General features: G+C 45.8%; 4 protein-coding genes across 16 annotated transcripts in view; 2 read left to right on the forward strand and 2 right to left on the reverse strand.

The window, feature by feature from the left end:
• The first annotated feature begins 164 nt into the window (after window positions 1-164).
• Window positions 165-3699, forward strand: LOC114796612 (UDP-glucuronosyltransferase-like). Its single transcript, XM_028990953.1, has 5 exons — window positions 165-1132; window positions 1873-2004; window positions 2104-2191; window positions 2269-2488; window positions 2729-3699. The coding sequence occupies exons 1-5, from the start codon at window positions 275-277 to the stop codon at window positions 3015-3017; spliced, it is 1587 nt and encodes a 528-aa protein (XP_028846786.1). The 5' UTR covers window positions 165-274; the 3' UTR covers window positions 3018-3699.
• A 1622-nt stretch (window positions 3700-5321) lies between these two features.
• prmt2 (protein arginine methyltransferase 2) lies at window positions 5322-9697 on the forward strand. Of its 2 annotated transcripts, none has more exons than XM_028991429.1 (9): window positions 5322-5757; window positions 5859-6041; window positions 6268-6456; window positions 7000-7164; window positions 7489-7664; window positions 7756-7885; window positions 7966-8102; window positions 8652-8823; window positions 9386-9697. In XM_028991429.1, the coding sequence occupies exons 1-9, from the start codon at window positions 5671-5673 to the stop codon at window positions 9416-9418; spliced, it is 1272 nt and encodes a 423-aa protein (XP_028847262.1). In that variant the 5' UTR covers window positions 5322-5670; the 3' UTR covers window positions 9419-9697. The 2 variants fall into 2 exon arrangements, with proteins under 2 accessions (XP_028847262.1, XP_028847263.1); XM_028991430.1 differs by having other exon boundaries at window positions 6268-6429.
• Window positions 9501-11768, reverse strand: LOC114796915 (zinc finger protein 324B). Of its 2 annotated transcripts, none has more exons than XM_028991432.1 (2): window positions 11603-11768; window positions 9501-10974 (listed from the first exon to the last, which is right to left on the reverse strand). In XM_028991432.1, exon 2 carries the CDS (start codon window positions 10952-10954, stop codon window positions 10088-10090), a length of 867 nt encoding a protein of 288 aa, XP_028847265.1. In that variant the 5' UTR covers window positions 10955-10974; window positions 11603-11768; the 3' UTR covers window positions 9501-10087. The 2 variants fall into 2 exon arrangements, with proteins under 2 accessions (XP_028847265.1, XP_028847266.1); XM_028991433.1 differs by lacking the exon at window positions 11603-11768 and adding an exon at window positions 11320-11596.
• A 741-nt stretch (window positions 11769-12509) lies between these two features.
• The window catches only part of dip2a (disco-interacting protein 2 homolog A), a 69465-nt gene continuing 58685 nt past the window's right edge, over window positions 12510-23289 (reverse strand). For 5 of the 11 annotated variants that reach the window (XM_028990537.1, XM_028990531.1, XM_028990536.1 and 2 more), the window contains 17 exons: window positions 22848-23055; window positions 22654-22763; window positions 22393-22473; window positions 22180-22303; window positions 21619-21740; window positions 21415-21526; window positions 20957-21066; window positions 20212-20342; window positions 18578-18746; window positions 18317-18487; window positions 18013-18042; window positions 16487-16548; window positions 16351-16408; window positions 16163-16237; window positions 15347-15521; window positions 14581-14704; window positions 12510-14405 (listed from right to left, as the gene is read on the reverse strand). In XM_028990537.1, the coding sequence (XP_028846370.1) occupies window positions 14153-14405; window positions 14581-14704; window positions 15347-15521; window positions 16163-16237; window positions 16351-16408; window positions 16487-16548; window positions 18013-18042; window positions 18317-18487; window positions 18578-18746; window positions 20212-20342; window positions 20957-21066; window positions 21415-21526; window positions 21619-21740; window positions 22180-22303; window positions 22393-22473; window positions 22654-22763; window positions 22848-23055 (2115 nt within the window). In that variant the 3' untranslated portion in view covers window positions 12510-14152. The remainder of the gene's footprint in view (window positions 14406-14580; window positions 14705-15346; window positions 15522-16162; window positions 16238-16350; window positions 16409-16486; window positions 16549-18012; window positions 18043-18316; window positions 18488-18577; window positions 18747-20211; window positions 20343-20956; window positions 21067-21414; window positions 21527-21618; window positions 21741-22179; window positions 22304-22392; window positions 22474-22653; window positions 22764-22847; window positions 23056-23289) is intronic. The other 6 variants (XM_028990542.1, XM_028990532.1, XM_028990541.1 and 3 more) reach the window with 3 other exon arrangements.

Here is a 23289-nt window from a genome sequence, read left to right on the forward strand (position 1 = left end):
TACCTCCAAAAAATGAAAAGCTTTTGTCAGGTGTAAGCTAGAAAATTATACCAAAGTTCACAGAGGTACTTCACACACAATCAAAGGGCCCAGCCCCTGAAAGCTCCCTGCAAATATTTAACCTGGGCTGGGAGAGGTTTAGACTTTACACTGCTGCTGGGGCTAGCATGATACCTCCATCTATATAATGCTTCCACCAATGCTTCTGAAGACACGTGAACATTGAAGAGCTCAAGTTCCTTCGCTTACTGAAACTGAAATACTCGGAGGCGGCATGATGAGGGTCTTCGTGTCCATGCTGGGGGTCCTGGCCTGGCTGTGCCTCTGTGGTCCGGAGACAGTGACTGGAGGAAAGGTGCTGGTCATGGCTGTGGATGGCAGCCACTGGCTCAGCATGAAGGTTTTAGTGAAGGAGCTCTCGCGGCTGGGTCATCAAATGACTGTCCTGGTGCCCGACAGCAGCTTTCAAATCAAACCTGAAGACTTCTACACGACCTACACCTACCATATACCCTTCACTGATCAAGACCTGCAGGAAGCTGTGGACAAGATGAAGGACAACATGTTCTTGAAGGCTCCTTCTATGAACGACGTTTTTAAGAATATGGCAGTCCTGATGAACTTCACTGAAATGCAGGTCAAGGCTTGTGAAGCTCTGCTGTTCAACAAAGCTATAATGGAGAAGCTCAAGGAGGAGAAGTATGAGGTCATGCTCACTGACCCCTTCTTGCCATGCGGCAGCATCATTGCAGATGCCTTCTCCCTGCCCGCTGTCTACTTCTTGAGAGGAATCCCCTGTGGCCTGGATCTGGAGGCCACCCAGTGCCCAGCTCCACCCTCCTTCGTCCCTCGCTTAAACACCGGCTTCACTGACGTGATGAACTTCCCCCAGAGGGTGCAGAACGTGCTCATGACCATACTGGAGGGTTTCCTGTGTCCAAAGATATATGCAGGCTTTGACGAACTAGCTAGAAGGTATCTGAAGAAGGACATTACTTGCAAAGAGCTCATTGGTCATGGGGCCATCTGGCTGAATAGGTATGATTTTACATTTGAGTACCCCAGACCCCAAATGCCCAACATGGTCCAGATTGGGGGGATTAACTGTGCTAAGAGGAGTCCTATACCAGCGGTGAGTCCACTTTATCATGGAGCACTTTTTTACGGCAGCCTTTTCAAATTTAGCATGTGATGGGTATCCACATTAGCTGTTCCTTCTCCCAGTCAATGTCACTCTTTGGAAAGCAGCAGGTTAATTTAAAATGATCAGAGACAAGATTGACATTGAGTTGATATTGAGTTTTAACTCACTGCTGTGAGGCAATGCAGATTTGATGCATGAAAACTAAGAAGAATGCATTTAATATGTGAGCCCCGGTATGATCACATGATGATATAAATGCATTGTGCTAATTACGACCTTTGCTGGTTGTATTTTAAATGGTTATATTAAAAAACTATAATGGAAATCTCAGGAGAATAATGATCCCTGTGCCTTTTGTAGTTTTTCTTTTTTGCCTGACTACTATAATATTTATATTTATTTATATTTATATGGTCATATTTACATATTTTTATATTTATGTCATCCCACTACTGCAAGTTTTATATGCTATTAAAAGTAATTTTTTATTGTCTTCAATGTTCTGTTTGAAGTGTTCTAGGTCTTGTCGGTAGAGATGGTATTCCAGTAAGAATTTCACTCTGCTTGGTACATTGTACTTTGTACTTATGACAATAAACTTGAAAATTGAACTTGAAACTAGTAAGCCTAGTGGGTGTGTGAGTAAGGTGGTTTTTGTTGGTGTAGAGCTTTATAGACACTAGAGACATAGAAAAAAATTATAATTGTTCATCATTTCACCACTGCAGGACCTGGAGGAGTTTGTGAATGGGTCTGGGAAGCACGGCTTCGTGGTTTTCACTCTTGGCTCCATGGTGTCCAAGATTCCAGAGGCAAAGGCCATGGAGTTCTTCGAGGCATTCAGGCAGATTCCACAGAGGGTGAGACCAAGCGGGAGACCTACAAGCTTTCATGTAGCTCAAGATCCATACTGAAGTGAAACTAAAATAATAAGGTCACCTTTTTGCTTGCTGCTTCAGGTTTTATGGAGGTACACAGGACCTGTGCCAGCAAATGTGCCAAAGAACGTCAAGCTAATGAAGTGGTTGCCACAAAATGACCTACTGGGTATACTTCTTTTCATCTTCCGAGAGGTTAAATGATTTTAAACAGTTAAACAAAAAAGTTATTGATCCTAATTATAGGTCACCCCAAGGCCAAAGCTTTCATCACACATGGAGGAACCCATGGCATCTATGAGGGAATTTGTAATGGAGTACCCATGGTGATGCTGCCACTGTTCGGTGACCAGGGGGACAACGTGCAGCGTATGGTGTCCAGAGGGGTTGCCGAATCCTTGGCCGTCTACGATGTGACCTCAGACAAACTGTTGGCTGCACTAAACAAGGTCATCAATGACACGAGGTACAGTGATATCACTAAAAAAAGACTACTGACTTCTGAACCACCAAGAGTCATAAAACCATCATAAAATTTCATAAAAGGACATCCAGAAATGTCTACCTTCTGAAAAGTATTTTCATTTATTCAGTCAAGACTAGGATATGACTGAAGGGTTGGAGATTTACTTTTACTTAACGAACAGATAATAAACCCAAGTGAAGAATCTAGAAACATTCTCAGATTCTGCTTGTGATTTCTCAGCTACCAGGAGAAGATGACTGAGCTCTCTGCCGTGCACAATGACCGGCCCATCGAGCCGCTCGACCTGGCGGTTTTCTGGACTGAGTTCGTCATGCGGCACAAAGGAGCACAGCACCTGCGGCCTGCTGCCCACGAGCTCAACTGGATCCAGTACCACAGCCTGGACGTGATCGGGCTGCTCCTCGCCATCATCCTGACCGTTGTGGTTGTGACGCTCAAATGCTGTACGTTCTGTTTTAGGAAGTGTCTGAGGAAGACGTCTCACAAGAAGAAAAACAAGAGGGAGTAACATGAAGTATTTCAGCGGAATGATTTAAAGATAGCTGTGCTTCCAATCATTTGGAACGAAGAAATGTGTTTCAATGTTTTACCAACCTACCTCTTAGCACACAGGGTCTGGTAAAGCCATGCAAACTGAACCGACCCATGTAAGATACACAGATGCTGCTCCTCTGATGCTGAAGATGTTCAGAATTTGTACAGTGAAAATGACAGGGATTTGTTTCTCGTCGGCTGGAAAAAAACTGACCAACATGTTTACATTTTAGAGTATGCATTTGTGCTGCTGCAATAAAAGATCATTTCTGTACTCAAAATGTGTCATTGGGAAAAATGTGTCCCATATTAAATTTTGAAATCATTTAATGTAATAAATATGTACAAACAAATTACAGTATTAGGGGAATGTAACAACAGGTTGGCTACCTCTAAAGTATTTTAGTTTACTATGTAATGTAAAACTAAAACGTTTTGATGAATAGGGAGCTTTTATATCCGTTTGTACTTAAATAATAAAATAATTAATTAACCACATGACTAAATAAGAGACTGATATATGATATCAAAATTAAATAGTTTAACACATTTGATATTCAGCTCATTGTTGTGAAATGTAAATTTACATGTTGTTGTAAAATATTATTTCATAGTCATAATTTTTCCCCCCAACAACATAAATTATTGCATAGGCCTTTTATTTCAGCAGATTTTAGTTTGTGTTTTAACATAACATTTTTCAAGATGGCCTATTTATTTTCAGCATGTGCTTATTAAGACCTGGGCACAGGAAAATGATGAATAAATTCCCCCCCAACGGCCTGAAATGTTACTAACTGCTTTGAAAAGCCTGCTTTATGTGAAAACCCAACAGCCAACTTCCATTTTCTTTTCCATTGGGAGCTGAGGGGAATTTTCCCATCAGTACCTGAGTCTTTCCTATTTTACCTATTTTTCTCATGGCTTTTCTCTCCCTTTTCTCTTTCTTTTCATTTTGGTTTTCTCTGTAACATTGGTACCTTTTTACATACAATATTCACATGTAACTGCAATAATAATTTGGTGTTAATAAATTAGAAACTGCTTTGAAAAGCCTGCTTTCCATGAAAACCCAAATCCCACAGACTCTGGACCCACATTAGATTGCGTACCGCCTGAACAACATCACAGATGAACTGTCTAATGAACTGTTTATTCTCACCCAATCACATAGCTTTTCCTATCACTCCTACGCTTTTTCCCACCAGATGATACCACTATTGCAATGTAAGATGGGGCATTCTGCAGGACCACGATACTTCTGCAACTTTGCCTTGTGGAGAGGCAAAAACCTCTTTGTTCTCGTGGCCATTTGGTGGTGATGGTCTGTGGGGGTCGGTCTCCTGTTCTTTGATCTTGCGACCATTTGGTAAATAATAGGTGTGAAGCACCAGCCATGTTTTTTGAGATCGCCTGCTCTCTTGTCTGCCCCAGATGGGAGACTCTGAGGGCGTGACGACAGAAACAACTGATTGGTCTGTAGCAACTTCCTGTGAGTCAAATGTATAAAGAATGTTCACTTGTGCTTTTGGGGGACTTCCATTTTCTTTTCCATCGGGAGCTGAGGGGAATTTTGCCATCTGTAACATTGGTACCATTTTACATACAATATTCACATGTAACTGCAATAATAATTTGGTGTTAATAAATTAGAAACTGTTCATCCCTGTTCAGCCAGGCAATGGTCATCTCGAAACTCGACTACTGTAACTCTCTCCTGGCTGGAACCTCTATAGTCACCATAAAACCACTCCAGATGGTCCAAAATGTGGCAGCCCGTCTCATCTTCAATCATCCAAAATACACCCCTGTCTCGCCTCTTCTCAACTCTCTCCACTGGCTCCCGGTAGCTGCTCACATTGAGTTGAAATACTTGATGCTCGCCTACAGGGCTGTAAAGGAACAGTGAATGAATAGTGTCTTATATCAACACACTATTAGTTAGCTACACTCCTGCACGCCCTCCCAGATCTGCAAACGAAATGAGATTTTAAAATTCCCTCTTCATGGGGTCTCCGATCCCAATCGACTTTATTCTCCTTTGTTGTCCCTGGCTGGTGGAACAACTTGCCCTGCTCCATTCGACTAGCCGAGACTAAACACCTTTAAGAAACATTTGAAAACCCACACACACGTGTGTGTGTGTGTGTGTGTGTGTGTGTGTGTGTGTGTGTGTGTGTGTGTGTATATATATATATATATATACACACACGTACGTGTAAAACGTTGACAAATAAAACTACACTACCCATGAGACACTGCGGCTAGCAACACGGAAGTGAAATTCGCTAATAGCAGAGCACAGTATCTATATAAAGCAGATAGAGTTCCATTCGTGTTATTTGTTCGCGTTGTTTTGTGTTGTTTTCGAGTGCGGACGTGTGTGAAGGCAAGAGTGATTCAAACTTGTCTTTAAACTCTAAAAATTTCCCATTGGGTCCGACATGAAGTGCGGCTCCTGTAATCCTGTAATCTCCTCTTGTATAATTAACCTCTTAGCACCAGTAAATTTTAAGAATATGCAAAGCAAAATAAGCAAGTCTACCTCTAGCACGTCTTCCTGAACGCTAATCTGGAGTAAAACATCTATTAAATGATAGGAACTGAGATTAACGCGGATATTTAAAATGTCTGGAAGAGTAAGCTCTGACAATGACAGCTCGCCTGAGGAGTTTATCGGGATGGTCGATTTCCTGTCCAACGGGGACGGCGAGGTAAGCAGCGCTGTTTACTTATAATATTCAAGATTCGTATACGTAAAATATGTATATATATATACCTTTATACATATACGTATACGCTCATTCATTCCTAGCTTAGTTTCAGTGCAGGGGACAGGCTGCTGGTCCACGATAAGAGCTCGTCCGACTGGTGGTGGGCAGAGCTGCATGGGCATTATGGTTATGTGCCATCCAGCTATTTACAGCTGGAACCCGAGAAAGAAGACCTGGAGGATGCGTGGCAGGACGAGGAATACTTTGCAAACTATGGGACCCTGGTGAGATTTATTGTCGCGTTTGATTAGTGTTTTAATAGATCCTGTTCACAATATTTCTTTCAAATACAGGCTGATGCCCTAATATTATATATACATATTATAATTTAAGGTATATGCATAGTAGATGTGTGATGCAATGGCAAAGATTTATTCTAGTATTTTATTCTACTATGGTTTCTCTTCTATAATTACAAGCAGCCTTTTTTTCCTCCTGGAACTGCTGTAGCGACTGCATCTGGAGATGCTTTCAGACAAGTCCCGGACAGAGTCCTACAGACAGGCCGTGGTCCAGAACAGTGATGCGCTGAAGGGCAAGGTCATCCTGGACCTGGGCTGCGGCACTGGTATCATAAGCCTCTTTTGCGCCTCTCTCTCGGAGCCAGCGGCGGTAATTCACACACCTCTGCATTTACAAGTAAAGAGGATTCTAAATTTGTTTTTTTTTTCATGCAGGTAAAAGGCTCCATCTAGTGGATTGTCTGGAAATGTTTTTAATGTTTTAAATGTGCCCTGATATGAAAATTTCACCAAAAGTTCCCCTTGCCTGTCTATGGTCCTGCAGTGGCTAGAAATGGCGATAAGTGTAAAGAGTTGTCGTCGTCTTCCTCCGCTTATTCGGGTCTGGGTCGTTAGCCTAGTGGGTAACACACTTGCCTATGAACCAGAAGACCCGGGTTCAAATCCCACTTACTATATTGTGTCCCTGAGCAAGACACTTAACCCTAAGTTGCTCCGGGGGGGGGGGACTGTCCCTGTAACTACTGACAGTAAGTCGCTCTGGATAAGGCCAAATGTAAAGCTACAGACACCGAAACGGTGCGTCCTGGTGAAATCTTGTTGTGGGACTGAATAAAAGTGGCTGAAATTCTGCACCACGGCTGACTTCAGATACAGTATTAGCCTGATATAAAAGCAAAATATCTTGCACTGATTTGACCAGTGCATGTGTGTCTCTCAGGTGTATGCAGTGGAGGCGAGTTCCATGGCCGAATACACCAAGAAGCTGGTCAAGCACAATGGCTGTGAGGGAGCAGTGATGGTCTTTCGTGGCCGCGCGGAGGAGCTCACGCTTCCGCAGAAAGTGGACGTGCTGGTGTCCGAGTGGATGGGGAACTGTCTGCTGGTATCAATTCAGCCACATCAACATGCTGACATTCTACTCACAACTTGAAGGCTTATATAAACCCTACAGGTGACCCTAACTCTACTAATTACTGATAACTGGCTATGCCGATACGTGAAAGCTCCCCACATTCATCTCCACTAAAGCACGGGACGAAACTGCTTTTTACCACAAGGTTGCCTTGCAACACCTAAGCCACCTTTCCACACGTGCGCCGGCCCGACATTTGATTTCGTTACCGACACCTTTTTTCAGACATCTTGCTTGCGCCGCTTTCCAGCATGTCGCGTATACACCAGTCCGATGTTCTCCTGCCCTCTCCAGTTCGAGTACATGCTGGAGTCGGTGCTGAGAGCTCGGGACCGCTGGCTGCGGGAGGGGGGCATGATGTGGCCGTCCGCGGCCTCTCTCACGCTGGTGCCCTGTCAGGCTTTCGCCGACTACAGCGAGAAAGTGGGCTTCTGGGAGAAGCCCTATGGCCTGGACTTCACTTGTCTTCAGTAAGCCAGCACGAAAGCGTGCGTGCACTTGTGGACGAAGAGTCTTAACTCCCGAAAAGGAACCTAATCACTGTGCTCTGGTGGCCCGCAGGCAGCTTGCACAGAGAGAGTTCTTCTCCAAGCCCAAGTTCAGCCACCTGCTGCAGCCGGAGGACTGCCTAGCCGCGCCTGAAGACGTCGTCCGCCTGGACATGCACACACTCCAGGTGTCCGACTTGGAGGTGCGCCGCTGCTCTCCAAGTAGCATTTATTTAAACCCCAATGCAGACGCGCGAAACTGACCCAACCTGGACACTTTCAGAGACTGAAAGGCGAGTTCTCGTTCCGCGTGGAGCAGACGGGAACTTTTCACGGCTTCACGGCCTGGTTCAGCGTGCAGTTTCACAGCCTTGAGGAAGAGGGCGCCGTGCTGGGCTTGGACACTGGGCCCAACTCCGAGTGAGTATCCAGGCCTGCACGTCCGGTAATATTTTATAAAGCAACTCGGAACAGACGTAATGCTCAAGCAGATGTTCGCTACTGTGCGAAAGTCATAGGCAGCATTTTTCCCCCAGCAAGTCTGAAATAGTTGAGGAAGGGACTGTCTAAAGTGTACGTTTAAATAAGTGAAATTTAAATGATTGTCATTGTGATTATGTCATTATGATGAAACATTATGAAATGTTTCCTCTGCATTTAACCCATCACCCTTGGTGAGCAGTGGGCAGCCATGAAAGGCACTCGGGGAGCAGTGTGTGGGGACGGTGCTTTGCTCAGTGGCACCTTGGCCACAACCTTATGATTAACGGGGCCGCTTGCTTACCAGCTGCCCAGTATAATCATGAATAAAAGTTTTGGAATACGAAATAAATATATAAAGTAATAGAATTCTGACACATGAATTTATAATGCAGCAGAGTCATTGTTTCATGAAAATAAGGAAATTCTGCAGTAAACACTTTAGATAAATTAATATCTGATCAAATGCACTGTGTCTTGACCTCTCAGACCCACTCACTGGAAGCAGACTCTGTTCATGCTGGACGCACCGGTCACAGTCCAAACAGGGGACTGCATCAGGGGCTCCATGACGCTCCAGCGCAACCCCATATGGAGACGCCACTTGACCATCACCTTCCACTGGGCGGTTGTCAGCACTGAGCAGTCCACACCCAGCAAGGTCCAGACAGCATTCTGATCGCTGTACTCTTGTTTTTATATATACAGTACGGGCCAAAAGTTTGGGAACACCTTCTGATTCAATGTGTTTTCTTTCTTTTCATGACCATTTACGTTGGTAGATTCTCACTGAAGGCATCAAAACTATGAATGAACACATGTGGAGTTATGTACTCAACAAATAAAGGTGAAATAAGTGAAAACATGTTTTATATTCTAGTTTATTTGCTCTGATTATTGCTTTGCACACTCTTGGCATTCTCTCGATGAGCTTCAAGAGGTCGTCACCTGAAATGCTTCTCCAACAGTCTTGAAGGAGTTCCCAGAGGTGTTTAGCACTTGTTGGTCCAGCTCACCCCAAACCATCTCAACTGGGTTCAGGTCCGGTGACTGTGGAGGTCAGGTCTCCACTTTTTGTTAAGTACATAACTCCACATGTGTTCATTCATAGTTTGGAAAACACATTGAATGAGAAGGTGTGTCCAAACTTTTGGCCTGTACTTTATATATCAATAACAAATGAAGGCATTAAAATAATTATGTTTGTTTAACTGTTTTTACAGGTCCAGACTAAGCATTTTCCGATGTGGAGATGACATCCATCATTAAAAAAACATTAACTTTAGTTAGACAGTATTACTGAGGAAACTTTAATTTATTTTATTGTTAATATACCCTTTTAACACTTTAGATACAAAACTGTGTTGAGTGTGTAGTGGTGCTCTTCCGACATGTTTCCATGATACTAACATGAGTATTTGTTGTTTTTTTTATTACCAGGATTGTAATTCAGTTATTAAAAATGACTTTACATTCACGTCACAAGCAGACTCTATGCAAGGCAGACACTAATAAACTCTGTAATTCCTTATAAAGTGGACGGTGCTTTATGTGTTTCTGTGGGACCCTCGTCCCGCGCGCACCGCGAAATTGCACACACGAGGCGGTGGATAAAGAAATTCATACAGGCAAAATCATATAAAAGCACCAAAAAAAAAAAGAACTGGCCACAGATTCGCAGCACCGCAGTGGCCCTTCACATCCGCTGTGCGTTTTTCCTGACCCGGAAAGACGGGGCGCGTGCTACTCTGGTCTGAAAATGTCGAGTGTGTGACAGCGACGCAACACAATTCGATTGCAGCGGTCAGTCTGAGGTGTCCGTCCTGGTCCCGGCACCGGCTCTCGTTTTGGACCGAGTGACGACCTCCGAGCACGAGGGAACGCTGGCGGGGGACGGTGGCGTCCTGCCTCCTCCCTCGTCCCCCCTACGGCCTCTCCGGCCGAGGTGCTGGTCGCAGTGCCTCTCGAACGTGGCCATCTTGGTGAAGGTCTTGTTGCACACCCTGCAGTGGTACGGGCGCTCGGCGCGGTGAACCAGCAGGCGCAGCTGCAGGTGGGACGAGCGGGCGAAGGCCGTCCGGCACACGCCGCAGCACAGCGGGCCGCGCCCGGCGTGGCTCCCCTGGTGCCGCGCCAGCGCGGCGGCCGACCGGAACATCTTGCTGCACCGGCGGCAGCCGAAACCGCCGCTCCCCGGACTCCAGGGCCTGGTGGGTGAGGAGGTGGGCGGAGGAGCGGAAGCCCTTGCCGCAGGTCTCGCAGCGGAAGGGCCGCTCCCCCGTGTGCAGGCGCTGGTGCATGACGAGCCCCGCCTTCTGGGCGAAGGCCTTCTCGCACGCGGTGCACTTGAACGGCCTCTCCCCCGTGTGGAGACGCCGGTGGGTCTTCAGGTGCGAGGCGCGGCCGAAGCTCTTGCCGCAGTCGGCGCACTTGAAGGGCTTCTCGCCGCTGTGGACGGCTTTGTGGCGCACCAGCTGAGACGGCTGCAGGAACAGCTTGCCGCAGACGGTGCACTTGAACTTCCTCTCGCAGGCGTGGGAGCGCAGGTGTAGCGCCAGGTGGGAGGGGGAGACGAAGGTCTTGGCGCAGGAGGGGCAGCTCCGGGCGCGGCCGTACGGCCCCTCCCTGCCGTGAAGCCGTTGGTGCCTGGTTAGGGTCGGGGCCTGAGCGAAGGTTTCGCCACAGACGTGGCACGGAAAGGGACCGTGCGAGGTGTGGAGATCCACGTTCGGGCCGTCATGCTGCGTCCTCTGGTCCAGCGGGACGTGGGCTGAATGGCCGCTGCTCATCATTACTCCAGGGCCCCGCCCAGCTGTTAAAAAAAACACATTCGCAAATGGCCGTATTAGGTTGGTAGTAGCCTAGTGGGTAACACACTTGCCTATGAACCAGAAGACCCATGTTCAAATCCCACGTACTACCATTGTGTCCCCGAGCAAGACCCTTAACCCTGAGTGTCTCCAGGGGGGGACTGTCCCTGTAACTACTGATCGTCACTCTGGATAAGGGCGTCTGGTAAATGCTGTAAATGTAAATATTAGCTATATATCCACCACTGGTATGCCAGAAACAAGGCAGCAATAAATAAAAAAAAGAATACTAATTAAATTCATATAAATGAAATGCAAATACGTATCTTTGTTCATTAAAATACGACCTTTTTTAGGGCGTGACACTTCACCTCCTGGTATTCAGTGTTGTGGGCGCAGGGTGGGGACACACATTCGAACCCACAACCTTGGAGGCGTGAGGCCACGCCCTGGTGACGGTTGGTAGATGCAAATTCCACTCCCATTTGGGAGATAACGCGACCCACGCGTGGGCAAAGTGATCCAGGCAGAAATTACACGGTTTAACCGCAGACGCGCAGAAGACGGATTTATAGCGCACGAAGCCGTCCGAGGCCCCCGTCATTTACAAGATGATGGTCCGAGACTCACGTCACGCCGTGCGGCAGCGGAGGAGCGGGGTGATGGCGGCGGCGGCGGCGGCGTCTCGCTTCTCGCCGGTGACGCAGGACGTGGAATGAACGCGCCCTCACGCCCCCGTCAGCTGGGCCGCGTCCGCGGAGCCCGTAACGTTTGGACGCGTTCGGTCGGGCCGGGGCGGCGCGGAGCGCTGCGCAAGCTGCGGAACGCGCCGTTCTTCTTATTTCACCGTTCATAGTTACATAAACCCCCTTTTGCAAGGGTGCAATACAGGGTGGTGGTGGACACACTCGCCTATGAACCAGAAGACCCAGGTTCAAACCCCACTTACTACCATTGTGTCCCTGAGCAAGACACTTAACCCTGAGTGTCTCCAGGGGGGGACTGTCCCTGTAACTACTGATTGTAAGTCGCTCTGGATAAGGGCGTCTGGTAAATGCTGTAAATGTAAATGCAAGGGAACGCAAAACAGTTTGCATCAAACGTTTTGCTCTGATCTCTTTGGGGATGCGTAGTTGTGCAGAAACGTTTAAGACTAGTATGTCCGCCTCTCAGAAGATCTGGGTCTGTTATTATTATTTTTTTTTATTTTTTTATTTCCATTCAGAGCATAAATATATCCAGAATTTTTTTAATCTGTCACTTTGCTGTGAAATATCACCAGTTATTACATGCAGAGTGCACTTAAAATCTACGTTCCCATTAGGCTGGTAGACGCCTAGTCGGTAATAAACTGACCAATGAACACACTCACCCAGAAGACCACAGTCGCAGGTTCGAACCCCACTTACTACCACTGTGTCCCTGAGCAACACACTAAACCCTGAGTGTCTCCTGGGGGGACTGTCCCTGTAACTACTGGATAATGTAAAATTATCAGTGAATGTACATTTAAAAGACAAAAGCTGAAACCATCAGGTAAAAGGCATTGTGTTTATTAAGAAACCATGTTAACATAAAGACAAATAATCATCCTTCTTCCATGTGTCCATAAATGCTTTCAGAATAACTTCAGGGTAAGGGCCCAGGCTTTAAAATGTGCTTTTTTTACCCTTTAAATAAATCCAGTCCCAGTGTCTAATGTACAATAGAAAAACATGGCATGGTCCTTTTTTCTGTTGTTTTTTGGATCTGATTCCTGAAGAATATTCTACATTTTGGGGGGACCAGGGTGGACAAGCAGACGCGACGAGTCCATCGGGACCCCTGATAATAACTTACACAAATTCTGTACATAATTACACCAGGCTCACTGCCCGTCTCCGAATGGCAAGGGAGGAGAAGAGAGGCGCTGCGTTTTTAAAACTCTTTCGCTCCGGGCTTCTGGAGGGAAGGCCCTGGGTGGGGAAAAAATTAAAAAATTCTGTACAGTATTTCCCCTGCCCTTCCACCATGAGATGTTTTTGTTCCTGATAATATGACGCCTTGGACACTAATGATAATGATGAAGCAAGAAGGTGTGGTGAGAACAAAAAAAAGCTAGAAAATATAGCGTGTTAGGTGGCTTTGGTCAATTTCCGTTGTTTTTTGAGAAACCACCCACGACACTTTTACATTCATCAGTAGAACAGACATCCTAACACTCACGCATGGTAGATAACGCCGCATCAGCCATTCTTAACACAAACCTGGTTTTTAGAACATGTTTTGATGATTAGTTTTTCAGGCGTTGAAAACGACTAAACTATTCCACATCCCAGTCCAAACCATCAATAATTGGGAACAATGACTGAGATGCTACTTCCAGTTAGAAATGGGAGAGCAAAAAAGGCAAATTTTCAAGGGGTCAAGTAAACGTTTTCATGTCCTGTGCAAACTTTTAAACCGAACTCCACCTACACGCTGGTCAAAAATATCAACTGAAGCGTTGAAAGGAATTGAAAACTCAGAGCAGGCATCTGGAAATATTTTAGGCTCTTTTTTTTTTTTTTTTTAGAACAATGGTCAAGGAATGATTGAATAAAGTGTTTGATTCCTTTTTTAACATCACTACAGGGCAGTTGGCAAATCACTGTAGATCTTATTGCATTTATGTATTTGTGAACAATATCTAACATTCATATAGTGAAAATATTCCATATATTGGCAAAATATTTAGCTTTAAGAAGAAAACAAAATGTGGTTCAAATGTTTGGCAAGGATGAATAAAACATCAGAATGCGCTAAAGTCACATCCTGGTCCCAACTAGTGCCACGCTAGACCCTTCTGGTGTTGTTCGTGTTGAGCTGTAAGCCCTGCAGGATCATGGGAGCAGGACCAGTGCATGGACGAACGTTCTGGTGATGAAAAGAATAATTAAAACGGGGGGTTAATCGGTCGCTCGCCTTTGCCAAAGAAATCAAATAAAATGCATTCTTGCTTCAAGGCATTCTAACAGTCTGATAGAAAAATAAACACACTGCATAGCTCCATCGAGTTAGAACCAAAAAAAAAAAAAGGAGAAGGTCTATATATCTGCTGAGGAAGTCGAATGGGGGAAGAGAGCCACAGTGAAGATCCTTTCACTGTCCTCCTCCTCATCCTTCTCCCCCCTCCATTCCGCCGTGTGCAAAAACTCTGTATCACATGTTGTAGGCTACATAGATGGGATCCAGCTGGTCGGCCAGGAAGCCGTCGCGTAAGTGCATGCGCTGCTTCTCCCCCCGGGAGTTGATGGGAATGACGCCGGGGTCCACCACCACCACCACCCCCACGATCAGGTAGTGCTCCTCCAGCACGACGTTGGTGACCAGGGCTACCAGGTCCAGGGCCTCCTGCTCTGGGCCTTCCAGCTCCACCACCACCACCAGCAGGTTGGTCCACGTGAACACGGCACTGTGGAACACAGACACGCATCTCTGACTTAGTCTGAATAATATCAATTGAAATATGTTTATATATTATAAATGATATTTAAATATTTATGTGTCCTATGTTAGAACTGGATGTATAATTAACAATATGAAGCAGGGCTCTACATGCCACGTGAATACTGTGCACAGCTACTCACCACTCCGCTATGCTCTTGTGAGAGCGGATGACTGAGGTCTCGATGTCGATGGGATGGTATCTCATACCCCGCAGTTCCAGCGTCTCGTCGAGGGAGCCGACTACATACAAGGCGTCATGTCGCTCTGAAAAACGGGCACAACAAAGGACAGCTGTGAGCAGCGTGCAGAGGGGAATTGGTGTGTAGGATTTACATTTACGGCATTTAGCAGACGCCCTTATCCAGAGTGACTTACAGTTACAGGGACAGTCCCCCCTGGAGACACACAGGGTTAAGTGTCTTGCTCAGGGATACAATGGTAGTAAGTGGGGTTTGAACCTGGGACTTTGTCTTCTGATTCATAAGTGAGTGTGTTACCCACAAGGCTACTAGCAGTAATGGAGGGGTCATTTACATTTATCAAATGGCATTACCAAGAGCAGTCAGTAGTTATAGGGACAGTCTGCCTGGAGACACTCAGGGTTAAGTGTCTTGCTCAGGGATACAATGGTAGTAAGTGGGGTTTGAACCTGGGACTTTGTCTTCTGATTCATAAGTAAGTGTGTTACCCACAAGGCTACTAGCAGTAATGGAGGGGTCATTTACATTTATCAAATGGCATTACCCAGAGCAGTCAGTAGTTACAGGGACAGTCCGCCTGGAGACACTCAGGGTTACGTGTCTTGCCAGGACACAATGGTAGTGGGTAGTAACCTGGGTCTTCTGGTGTATAGGCGAGCTCCTCCTAGGCTACTACCAGCATTTAAACCGGTGACTAAATACTGACCACCACTGGCATCCGTCAGCTCCGTCCGGCGGAGGAAGCCCAAGTACCCTGTGCGAGCCCACACCGTCTGTGTGTCCCCGAAACTGAGCTTGGTGTTGAAGTGATCCGCATGCAGAGCCTCTTCTCCATAAACAGTGTAATATCCTGTGGCGTTGTGGGGGCTGCTGACCCAGACCTGTAAAAACACAGGGCTGCACGCTCAGCATGTCATGCTCAAACTGACTTCGGATATAACAGAGAAGTTGTTCCTCAAACAAAACAAAATCTCCTTAAATTACACCAAATAATAATCAGCCTTAAAATCTTAAGTAACTAAGGGTTTATCACCACATAAAGTATTGCAGTATTAATCTGTATCAATCCCCCCTCCCACCTCTACTGATAATCAGGTATTAATGAACTGAATCTGAGCCGAAAGAAATTCATAACATGAAATAATTATATTGCTGATAAATGCTGATAGACGCTCCATTTTATACATTTTGTTTCAGCCATTTTTGGCCTGTTATGGCTGTTGGGTAGAGAATATTTACATTTACAGCATTTATCAGACGCCCTTATCCAGAGAGACTTACAACCAGTAGTTACAAGTACAGTCCACCTGGAGACAGTGTCTTGCTCAGGGACACAATGGTAGTAGGTGGGATTTGAACCTGGGTCTTCTGGTTCATAGGCAAGTAGCCACTAGGCTTCTACCACCCCTTGCATAGGGCTTATGATGCATATGACTCTATGATTTTATACAAATACACTTATTAATACTTGTTAATACTTGTACTAATCTCTGTTCACATTCTGTGGATTGCAGTGACTCACCTCTCCAAGATGGGAATCTCCCAGCGGGCCTTTGGTCTCCGTGTTAGCTATAATCACCTTCACTCCAGGAAGTATCTGGAGAGCCCAGAGAAAAAAATGCTATCATCTCATTGGACAAGCAACATGAGTGTAGACCAGCAATGTGACTCTGATGCAGGGTTAAGCTTGGAGCTCTGTAGCACACATACCTTCCCAGACTCCATCAGAGGCAGGCTGTGTGGCGAGCCTCTCTCCACCAGACGCACTCTTTAAATACGAAACATCGAAACAATGTTTGTTGGGGTACAAATGATTAATAAAAAATACAACCTTGAAGGAGCCTACCGGTCATGGCGTAAAGCCCTCATGTCCACGTAGACAGTGGTGGGGTCGGGGCCCGCTGTACCCTGTGTGAAGAAGAGAAGGTCCATCAGAACAACTTTCACAAGCTGACATGGCAAAAACTAGCTGAGCAGGATGATAGCCATCCCATAATGCATATAGTCAAATTAGTGATCACAAGAAATGAAAAATATATTTTGTTATTAGGGCTGTCAAATAATAAAATTTGTTGACTAATTAAGTTCATGTTTTTGCAACAAATTAATATTCAAGTGACAACCAATCAAATCAAGTTATGCCAATTGCCATGCAAGCATGCTGGCCAGAGATTATTGTGTTGAGGCGAGCAAGAAAAAACAATTGGTTGCCTCTCCTTTGCTCCCTGCATGGCAGACACACCCAACATTAAATACATATAACCACAGTGTTACCTTTCATTATGGAATTATCATCAGCTCATTAATAATACTTATCTATTCCGTCAAATCTTTTTATGCCACACAAGGCAGGATTTGTCTGTATTTCCATCACTTATATACCCCAGGAGTAACCCAAGCCATAATAATTTATTTGGGCAGTAGCTTCAAAACGGCATGTACGGTCAGCAAAAAAGCACAGACCACACAGTCAGAAGCTAATTCCTGATTGGTCCATGCAGTCGACATTTCTATCTTCTCTGTAAGGCAGGTTGCACCAGCCTTCATCACATTATAAACTCTGTCCCAGACATCGCAGATGGAGAAATCTGTACAGTACGACTTTACTGCTTAAATTAACTCAAAATAAACAGATGTGAGTTCTTAGGCGCATTCAAAAGCAAAAGCTTCCTGCAGAAAGAGCCAATAGCCAAGAACCCAGCCAAGACTCAGGTCTCTACAGAGACCAATAAAACACATGAGCTACAGCGGCAGCAGAGCACGTGGACACGCTGCAAGCATTTAAATGAAATTAAAAGCCAGTTAGAAAGATGAATTAGTGTGGGCTGTGGAATAAATTACAGGTTTTAATCAGTATGTAATTGATTTTCCTGCTACTGAAGGAGAAAACGGTATCCGGACAAGTGATCTTTCAGTATTTGGCAATCTTCTTTGCAATTTCTAAAGATGAAAATCAATCCAGTAATTTAAAGTACGATGAATAAGTCAACTCCTTTTAGAATAAAAATAAAGTGAAGCGATTGTCATTGTGAAACACTGTAGCACAGCACACGTTGTGCACAACGAAATGTGTCCTCTGCTTTTAACCATCACCCTTGGTGAGCAGTGGGCAGACATGACAGGTGCCCGGGGAGCAGTGTGTGGGGACGGTGCTTTGCTCAGTTGCACCATGGCGGCTCGGCAACCTTCTGATTACGGGGCCGCTTCCTTAACCGCTAGGCCACCGCTGCTATCTAAGTAAGTAAGTAAGTAAGTAATAAGGGGACATGGTCATGCATTAACCCACAAAGACACACAGACAAGTGCTGTCCCTGCCAGAAGCGACGTCGCCAACTCCGCTCAAACCTGCAACCACCCCGACCATCACTGTACCTGCTCAGCCAACTTCCCCAGTCTGTTGGGCTGACAGGGGCACGTGGCGAGGGACAGAGAGACAGAGTGATGCACACGCAAAACCACATCCAGCCCAACAAGGAAACAAGAAAAACAAAACAGCAGAAAGAAAAAACAGTCATAATAGATCATGTCATTGTTGTCAATAAAGGTATAAATAAATGGGAGATTAAGTGAAGAAAAAAAGGAGGCCCTGCCATTATTACAGGTTTTTAGGATTATTAGCTACCTTGGACCACAGCAACCTCTGAAAAGCCCAACCCTACATTAGTAGACTCCTCACCTGCAGGCAGATGGCCACGTTGACCCTGCAGCCGAAGGTGGTGCTGACGGCTCTGGGTGAAAGCCCCAGGTCCTTGAAGATCTTGGAGAAGGACTGGGTGAGGGTGATTCGCGGCCTCTCCTCCGCTACCACCATGCACGTGCGCACGCATGACAGATTCACGTTCCGCAGCTGCAGCAAGACGCATGGCGCATGGCATGAGAGACTAAACATAAAATCTAGAGAGAATTAACATTAAACGAGGTGGTGTACGGCACTGACCCGTAAAGCCTCCGTCTGCGCACCCAGGCCTTTAGTACACATCTCCATGATGGAGTAGGAGCAGAAGGTGACCCGCACTTTGTACTGACTGACAGCGGAGAGCCACAGAGACACGTTGGTCTCAAGCTCCAGAGGAGGGACCAGGATGGACTGGTGGCCTGAGTACACACTGCACACACACACACACACACACACACACACACAACCAGACCAGTTTACAAGTGGTGTGTGTCTGTAATATAATGCCATAATGTACACTGCTCAAAAAAATAAAGGAAAGATCAAAATGAATGAAATATTCTTATTAAATACTTGTGTTCTTTATACAGTTGAATGTGATGACAATAAAATCACACAAAAATTAGAGCCCATAGTCCATAGCATTAATGCCTTCGACTTGCAGGACCTGCTGACACACTCCAGCCACATGAGGTCTAGCATTGTCTTGCATTCGGAGGAACCCAGGGCCAAACCGTACCAGCATATGGTCTCACAGGGGGTCTGAGTATCTCATCTCGGTACCTAATGGCAGTCAGGCTACCTCTGGCCAGCACATGGAGGGCTGTGCGGCCCCCCCAAAGAAATGCCACCCTACACAATTACTGAGCCACTGCCAAACTGGTCATGCTGGAGGATGTGACGGGCAGCAGAGGATGTGACGGCACCTCCAGATTGTCACATGTGCTCAGTATGAACCTGCTTTCATCTGTGATGAGCAAAGGGCGCCAGTGGCGAGTTTGCCAATCTTGGTGTTCTCTTACAGGTGCCAAACATGCTGCACGGTGTTGGGCTGTAAGCACAACCTCCACCTGTGGATGTCGGGCCCTCATACCACCCTCATGGACCGTTTCAGCAGACACATTTGTGGCCTGCTGGAGGTCAGAGCAGGGCTCTGGCAGCGCTTCTCCTGTTCATCCTTGCACAAAGGCGGAGGTAGCGGTCCTGCTGCTGGGTTGTTGCCCTCCTACGGCCTCATCCACGTCTCATGAAGTATTGGCCTGTCTCCTGGTTGTGCCGCTATGCTCTGGACACTACGCTGACAGACACAGCGAACCTTCTTGCCACAGCTTGCACTGATGTGCCATCCTGGATGAGCTGCACTACCTGAGCCACTTGTGTGGGTTGTACACTCCGTCTCATGGTACCACTAGAGTGAAAGTACCACCAGCATTCAAAAGTGACCAAAACATCAGTGAAACATAGAAAGTGAGAAGTGGCCTGTGGTCCCCACCTGCAGAACCACGCCTTTATTGGGATGTCCTGCTAATTGTCTACAATTTCCACATGTTGTCTATTCTATTTGCACAACCGCATGAGAAATTGATTGTCAATCAGTGTTGCTTCCTAAGTGGATTGTTGATTGACTTGGAGTTAAATTGTGTAGTGTTCCCTTTATTTTTTGGAGCAGTGTACATTCACTATGAAAATCTGAAACTCTATATCTAAAAACTAAGAATGAAATAACCATGAAATGACCTAAATTATTGTTCCTTATCGGATATTATCATAAACCTATTATTATGAAAAACGTAACTTCCAGGAAAATATAGGTTACACATCCAGATAAAAGTATTGTAATTCAGACATCTTTATAAATATTGTGATTAAACAGAACCATAATCAGCAGCAGTCACCTGCACAGGCACCAGAGGGCGAATCCCAGGCCGCAGTAGGGGTCCAGGCAGATGGCGATCTGGCGCGAGGGGTACAGCTCACACTGCAGCTTAATGGAGCGACACAAGGCACTGGTGGCAGCATGGGACATCTGAGACACAACAGGCAAACCAAGGAACATGACAACAGGGAACCCCGGGGAACGCTCTCAGAGCATCAACATGCTTTATTCTGATTCAAACGAGGCACTGGATCCGAGACACCAGCAGGTGGCGCCATTTTCCAGAATAAAACAATCTTAATGATAATCAGTGTGAGAAATGCAGCATTTTAGCATTATATTACGGCATTATTAAAAAAAAAAAAAAAAAGTCTAAATGTACCGGTTGCTAGAGAGTTTGCCATTTATTTAGTAGTAGAAAAGCAATGGCAAGCAGACATCCATGACTCTCAAAATCTTGCTAGAATATATGGTATTTTATAGTGTTTTATTAAATAGTGTTATGAAAGTGTAATTTCTTTTCATTGATTTCATCAAATTCAAAGGTTATGAAACTAAGGAATTAAGTTTTTGCTGAAGACTAGTCTGAAGAAGGGAAAAAAAAAAAAAAAGACTCTCAGCTTTTGACTTAATCCTGCATGATTTACAGCCTTTCTTCATCTGAAATGGTTCTAATCCTCTAAGAAGGAGCCGAGATTTGGCTCACATTAGTTTTGGAGTCAAGATGAGTGTTCAGTTCGGCCCTCTTCGCCAGTCTATCCTACCTTCACCCCTGCCAGGATGCCCGTGGTAGACACACTGAAGTCCAGATATGCCAGCATCTCTGGGGTGGGAGGTTTGTAGATCTGGAGTGGCCTCTTCCTCGGGAGGTCATCTGGACACATGGAGATTCCGTTGAATCAAATGAACACTGATTTTCTGTTCAGTGTTCGTTATTTCTTAACCTAGTTTTGGACACATGTGGACCGCCTGCTCCAGCAATGGGGTCATTTTTTATTTTTAACACACTGGCAAGTATTTAACTGCTTTATCCACAATGGCTCAAACAGAAAATGATGCAAGATCCTGTGACTGAATTTCACAATAGTTCTTGAGCAGGACCCATGACATGAGATTGTTTAACAGTTCTCCCAGCCTGTCTATGGTCCTGCAGTGCAAGGACCATTAAGACCTATAGAAAAGCTTACAAAATCATGGCACCTTTAAGACAGAACATGTGTACCTGTGTCCAGCACCAAGGGCCACGTTTTAACGTCCACGGCTGCTGCCGCCTCTTTGGATTTCAACAGCTTCATTATTGCTTGGGTGGTCAGAATGCACACTGACTTACTGACCTACACACACACACACACACACACACACACACATTAAGGGTCAAAAAAGACACAAAGCACATATACGTCTGCTTGACTTTTATTTATTTTACCTCAACAATCATTTTAACAGTGGGCAGGGTGGTGGCCAGGTTCTGTGGGTGGGGCGGCCTGACGGTCACAGGCACGCAGCCTGCATACAGGCAGCCATAGAAGCTGGCGATCAGGTCAATGCCTGCGGGACAGAGAACAAACATAATAATTCATCATAATTAACTGTAAGTCTCCTGTATCCATTTGAACATTTCAGTGGAAAAAGGCATTACAGAGGATGTTTTTTTTATTATTTGTTCCTAGGTGGCTATAATTGTTGCCAGGCAACCTTAATTGATGAACTGCATTACATGGTTGAACAATAATTTCTATTGATTGCAGATAAATGAGATATTTCTGTAAATTAGCTTATGTTTAATCCCCCTTTTGATAAAAGTAATAAATCACTGCAGGCTGAGAGATAACGGGATTTATTTCAGTGCTTCATGTGGTGTCTAACCACACATCCTCACCACGCTGAAATCAACATTTTCTTCATTAATAACATGTTTTCATACCCCTTTGAGAACACAAAGAAAACAGATGCATATAAAACACAGGATGAGGGTGGGGAGTCTTACCAGGGGGGTAAACCAGGGCCACATGATCCCCCGTATTTAACCTGCCTTTCTCCATCAGCACCACAGCAACACGCTCCGCCCGCTTGTGCAGCTGCAGGCAAGATGCCGCACTGGCAACAGTGCCCTGGTTTAAAAAAAAAAAGACATGCCCATGCTCAGTTTCAACTGCATGGTTTGACACTCTTTTGCACTCACAAAACTGCACTCTGTTACCTTGGCATTTAGCAGCAGGAAGAGAGGGTGGTCGGGCGTGGCCTGCGCCCTCCACTGAAGCACATCCTGCATGTAGAGGAACTGGAACGGGAAACAAGAGAGCGATCAGAACACGGTACGGTGTCGGAAACTGCAGTTCCGTCCCCTGAGTGTCACGGGAAATGGAAATGAGGTCCTGATGGGGTTACATGGGAGCAGAATGGACCTTACCTGCCTCCGCTCTGGTGTGTGGGTAAGGGTGGTATGGGGATGGGCGTGTACCTTACGTGCCTGGTCATTATCCTCGAGCTGAGCCACGTCTCGCCCGCAGGCCTGAGCGATGCGCTTCCCCGCCACCAGGTTCCCCACGATCATCGAGGCGGGACCCACCTCTGCCCAAAACAGGGTCGCGGTCAGTACCATTGCAGAGAAGAGGGGACAGAGGGACACACAGTGAAAGACAGAGGCAAACACACCTGTGCCCGGCTGCTTCTGCCTGGGTTTGGGCAGGTTGGTGACGCAGGTGTGGGGACACATGAGCACATTGCAGGGATGCAGCGCCCCCTCCAGGAAGCGCTGCTTGGTCTCGGAGATGTGGATGCCCCCCAGTGGCGCTTTGGGGAGCGTGTTGGCGGGAACCAGTGCCAGGCAGTAGACCCCAACTTGATGGATGCTGTCTATGGCCTGTCGAGTTGAAGAGAATTAGGACCAATTGGGTATTTATACGGTACAGTTTGAAAGCAATCTTCCCAACAGTGACATTTACCTAAAAGTAAAACACAAATAACAATAATTAAATGTGTAAAATTAAAACAAAATAAGAATGATTAACATGTGAAAGTAGCAGTAATTACAATTATACATTTTCTACAAGCAAAAAGCCACAGATTGAGAACAAGGTTGTGATGCTGCTGTGAG

Source organism: Denticeps clupeoides, chromosome 9 (genome assembly GCF_900700375.1).
Source record: "Denticeps clupeoides chromosome 9, fDenClu1.1, whole genome shotgun sequence".
NCBI lineage: Eukaryota > Metazoa > Chordata > Actinopteri > Clupeiformes > Denticipitidae > Denticeps > Denticeps clupeoides.

Bases quoted from the DNA above. Each gene is read 5' to 3' on its own strand.
- LOC114796612 (XM_028990953.1), top strand. From the start codon at position 275: ATGATGAGGGTCTTCGTGTCCATGCTGGGGGTCCTGGCCTGGCTGTGC. The intron at 1,133-1,872 runs GTGAGTCCACTT...TCACCACTGCAG, and splicing joins AGAGGAGTCCTATACCAGCG to GACCTGGAGGAGTTTGTGAA. The intron at 2,489-2,728 runs GTACAGTGATAT...GTGATTTCTCAG, and splicing joins AAGGTCATCAATGACACGAG to CTACCAGGAGAAGATGACTG.
- prmt2 (XM_028991429.1), top strand. From the start codon at position 5,671: ATGTCTGGAAGAGTAAGCTCTGACAATGACAGCTCGCCTGAGGAGTTT. The intron at 6,457-6,999 runs GTAAAGAGGATT...TGTGTCTCTCAG, and splicing joins ACACACCTCTGCATTTACAA to GTGTATGCAGTGGAGGCGAG. The intron at 8,103-8,651 runs GTGAGTATCCAG...TTGACCTCTCAG, and splicing joins GACACTGGGCCCAACTCCGA to ACCCACTCACTGGAAGCAGA.
- LOC114796915 (XM_028991432.1), bottom strand. From the start codon at position 10,954: ATGATGAGCAGCGGCCATTCAGCCCACGTCCCGCTGGACCAGAGGACG.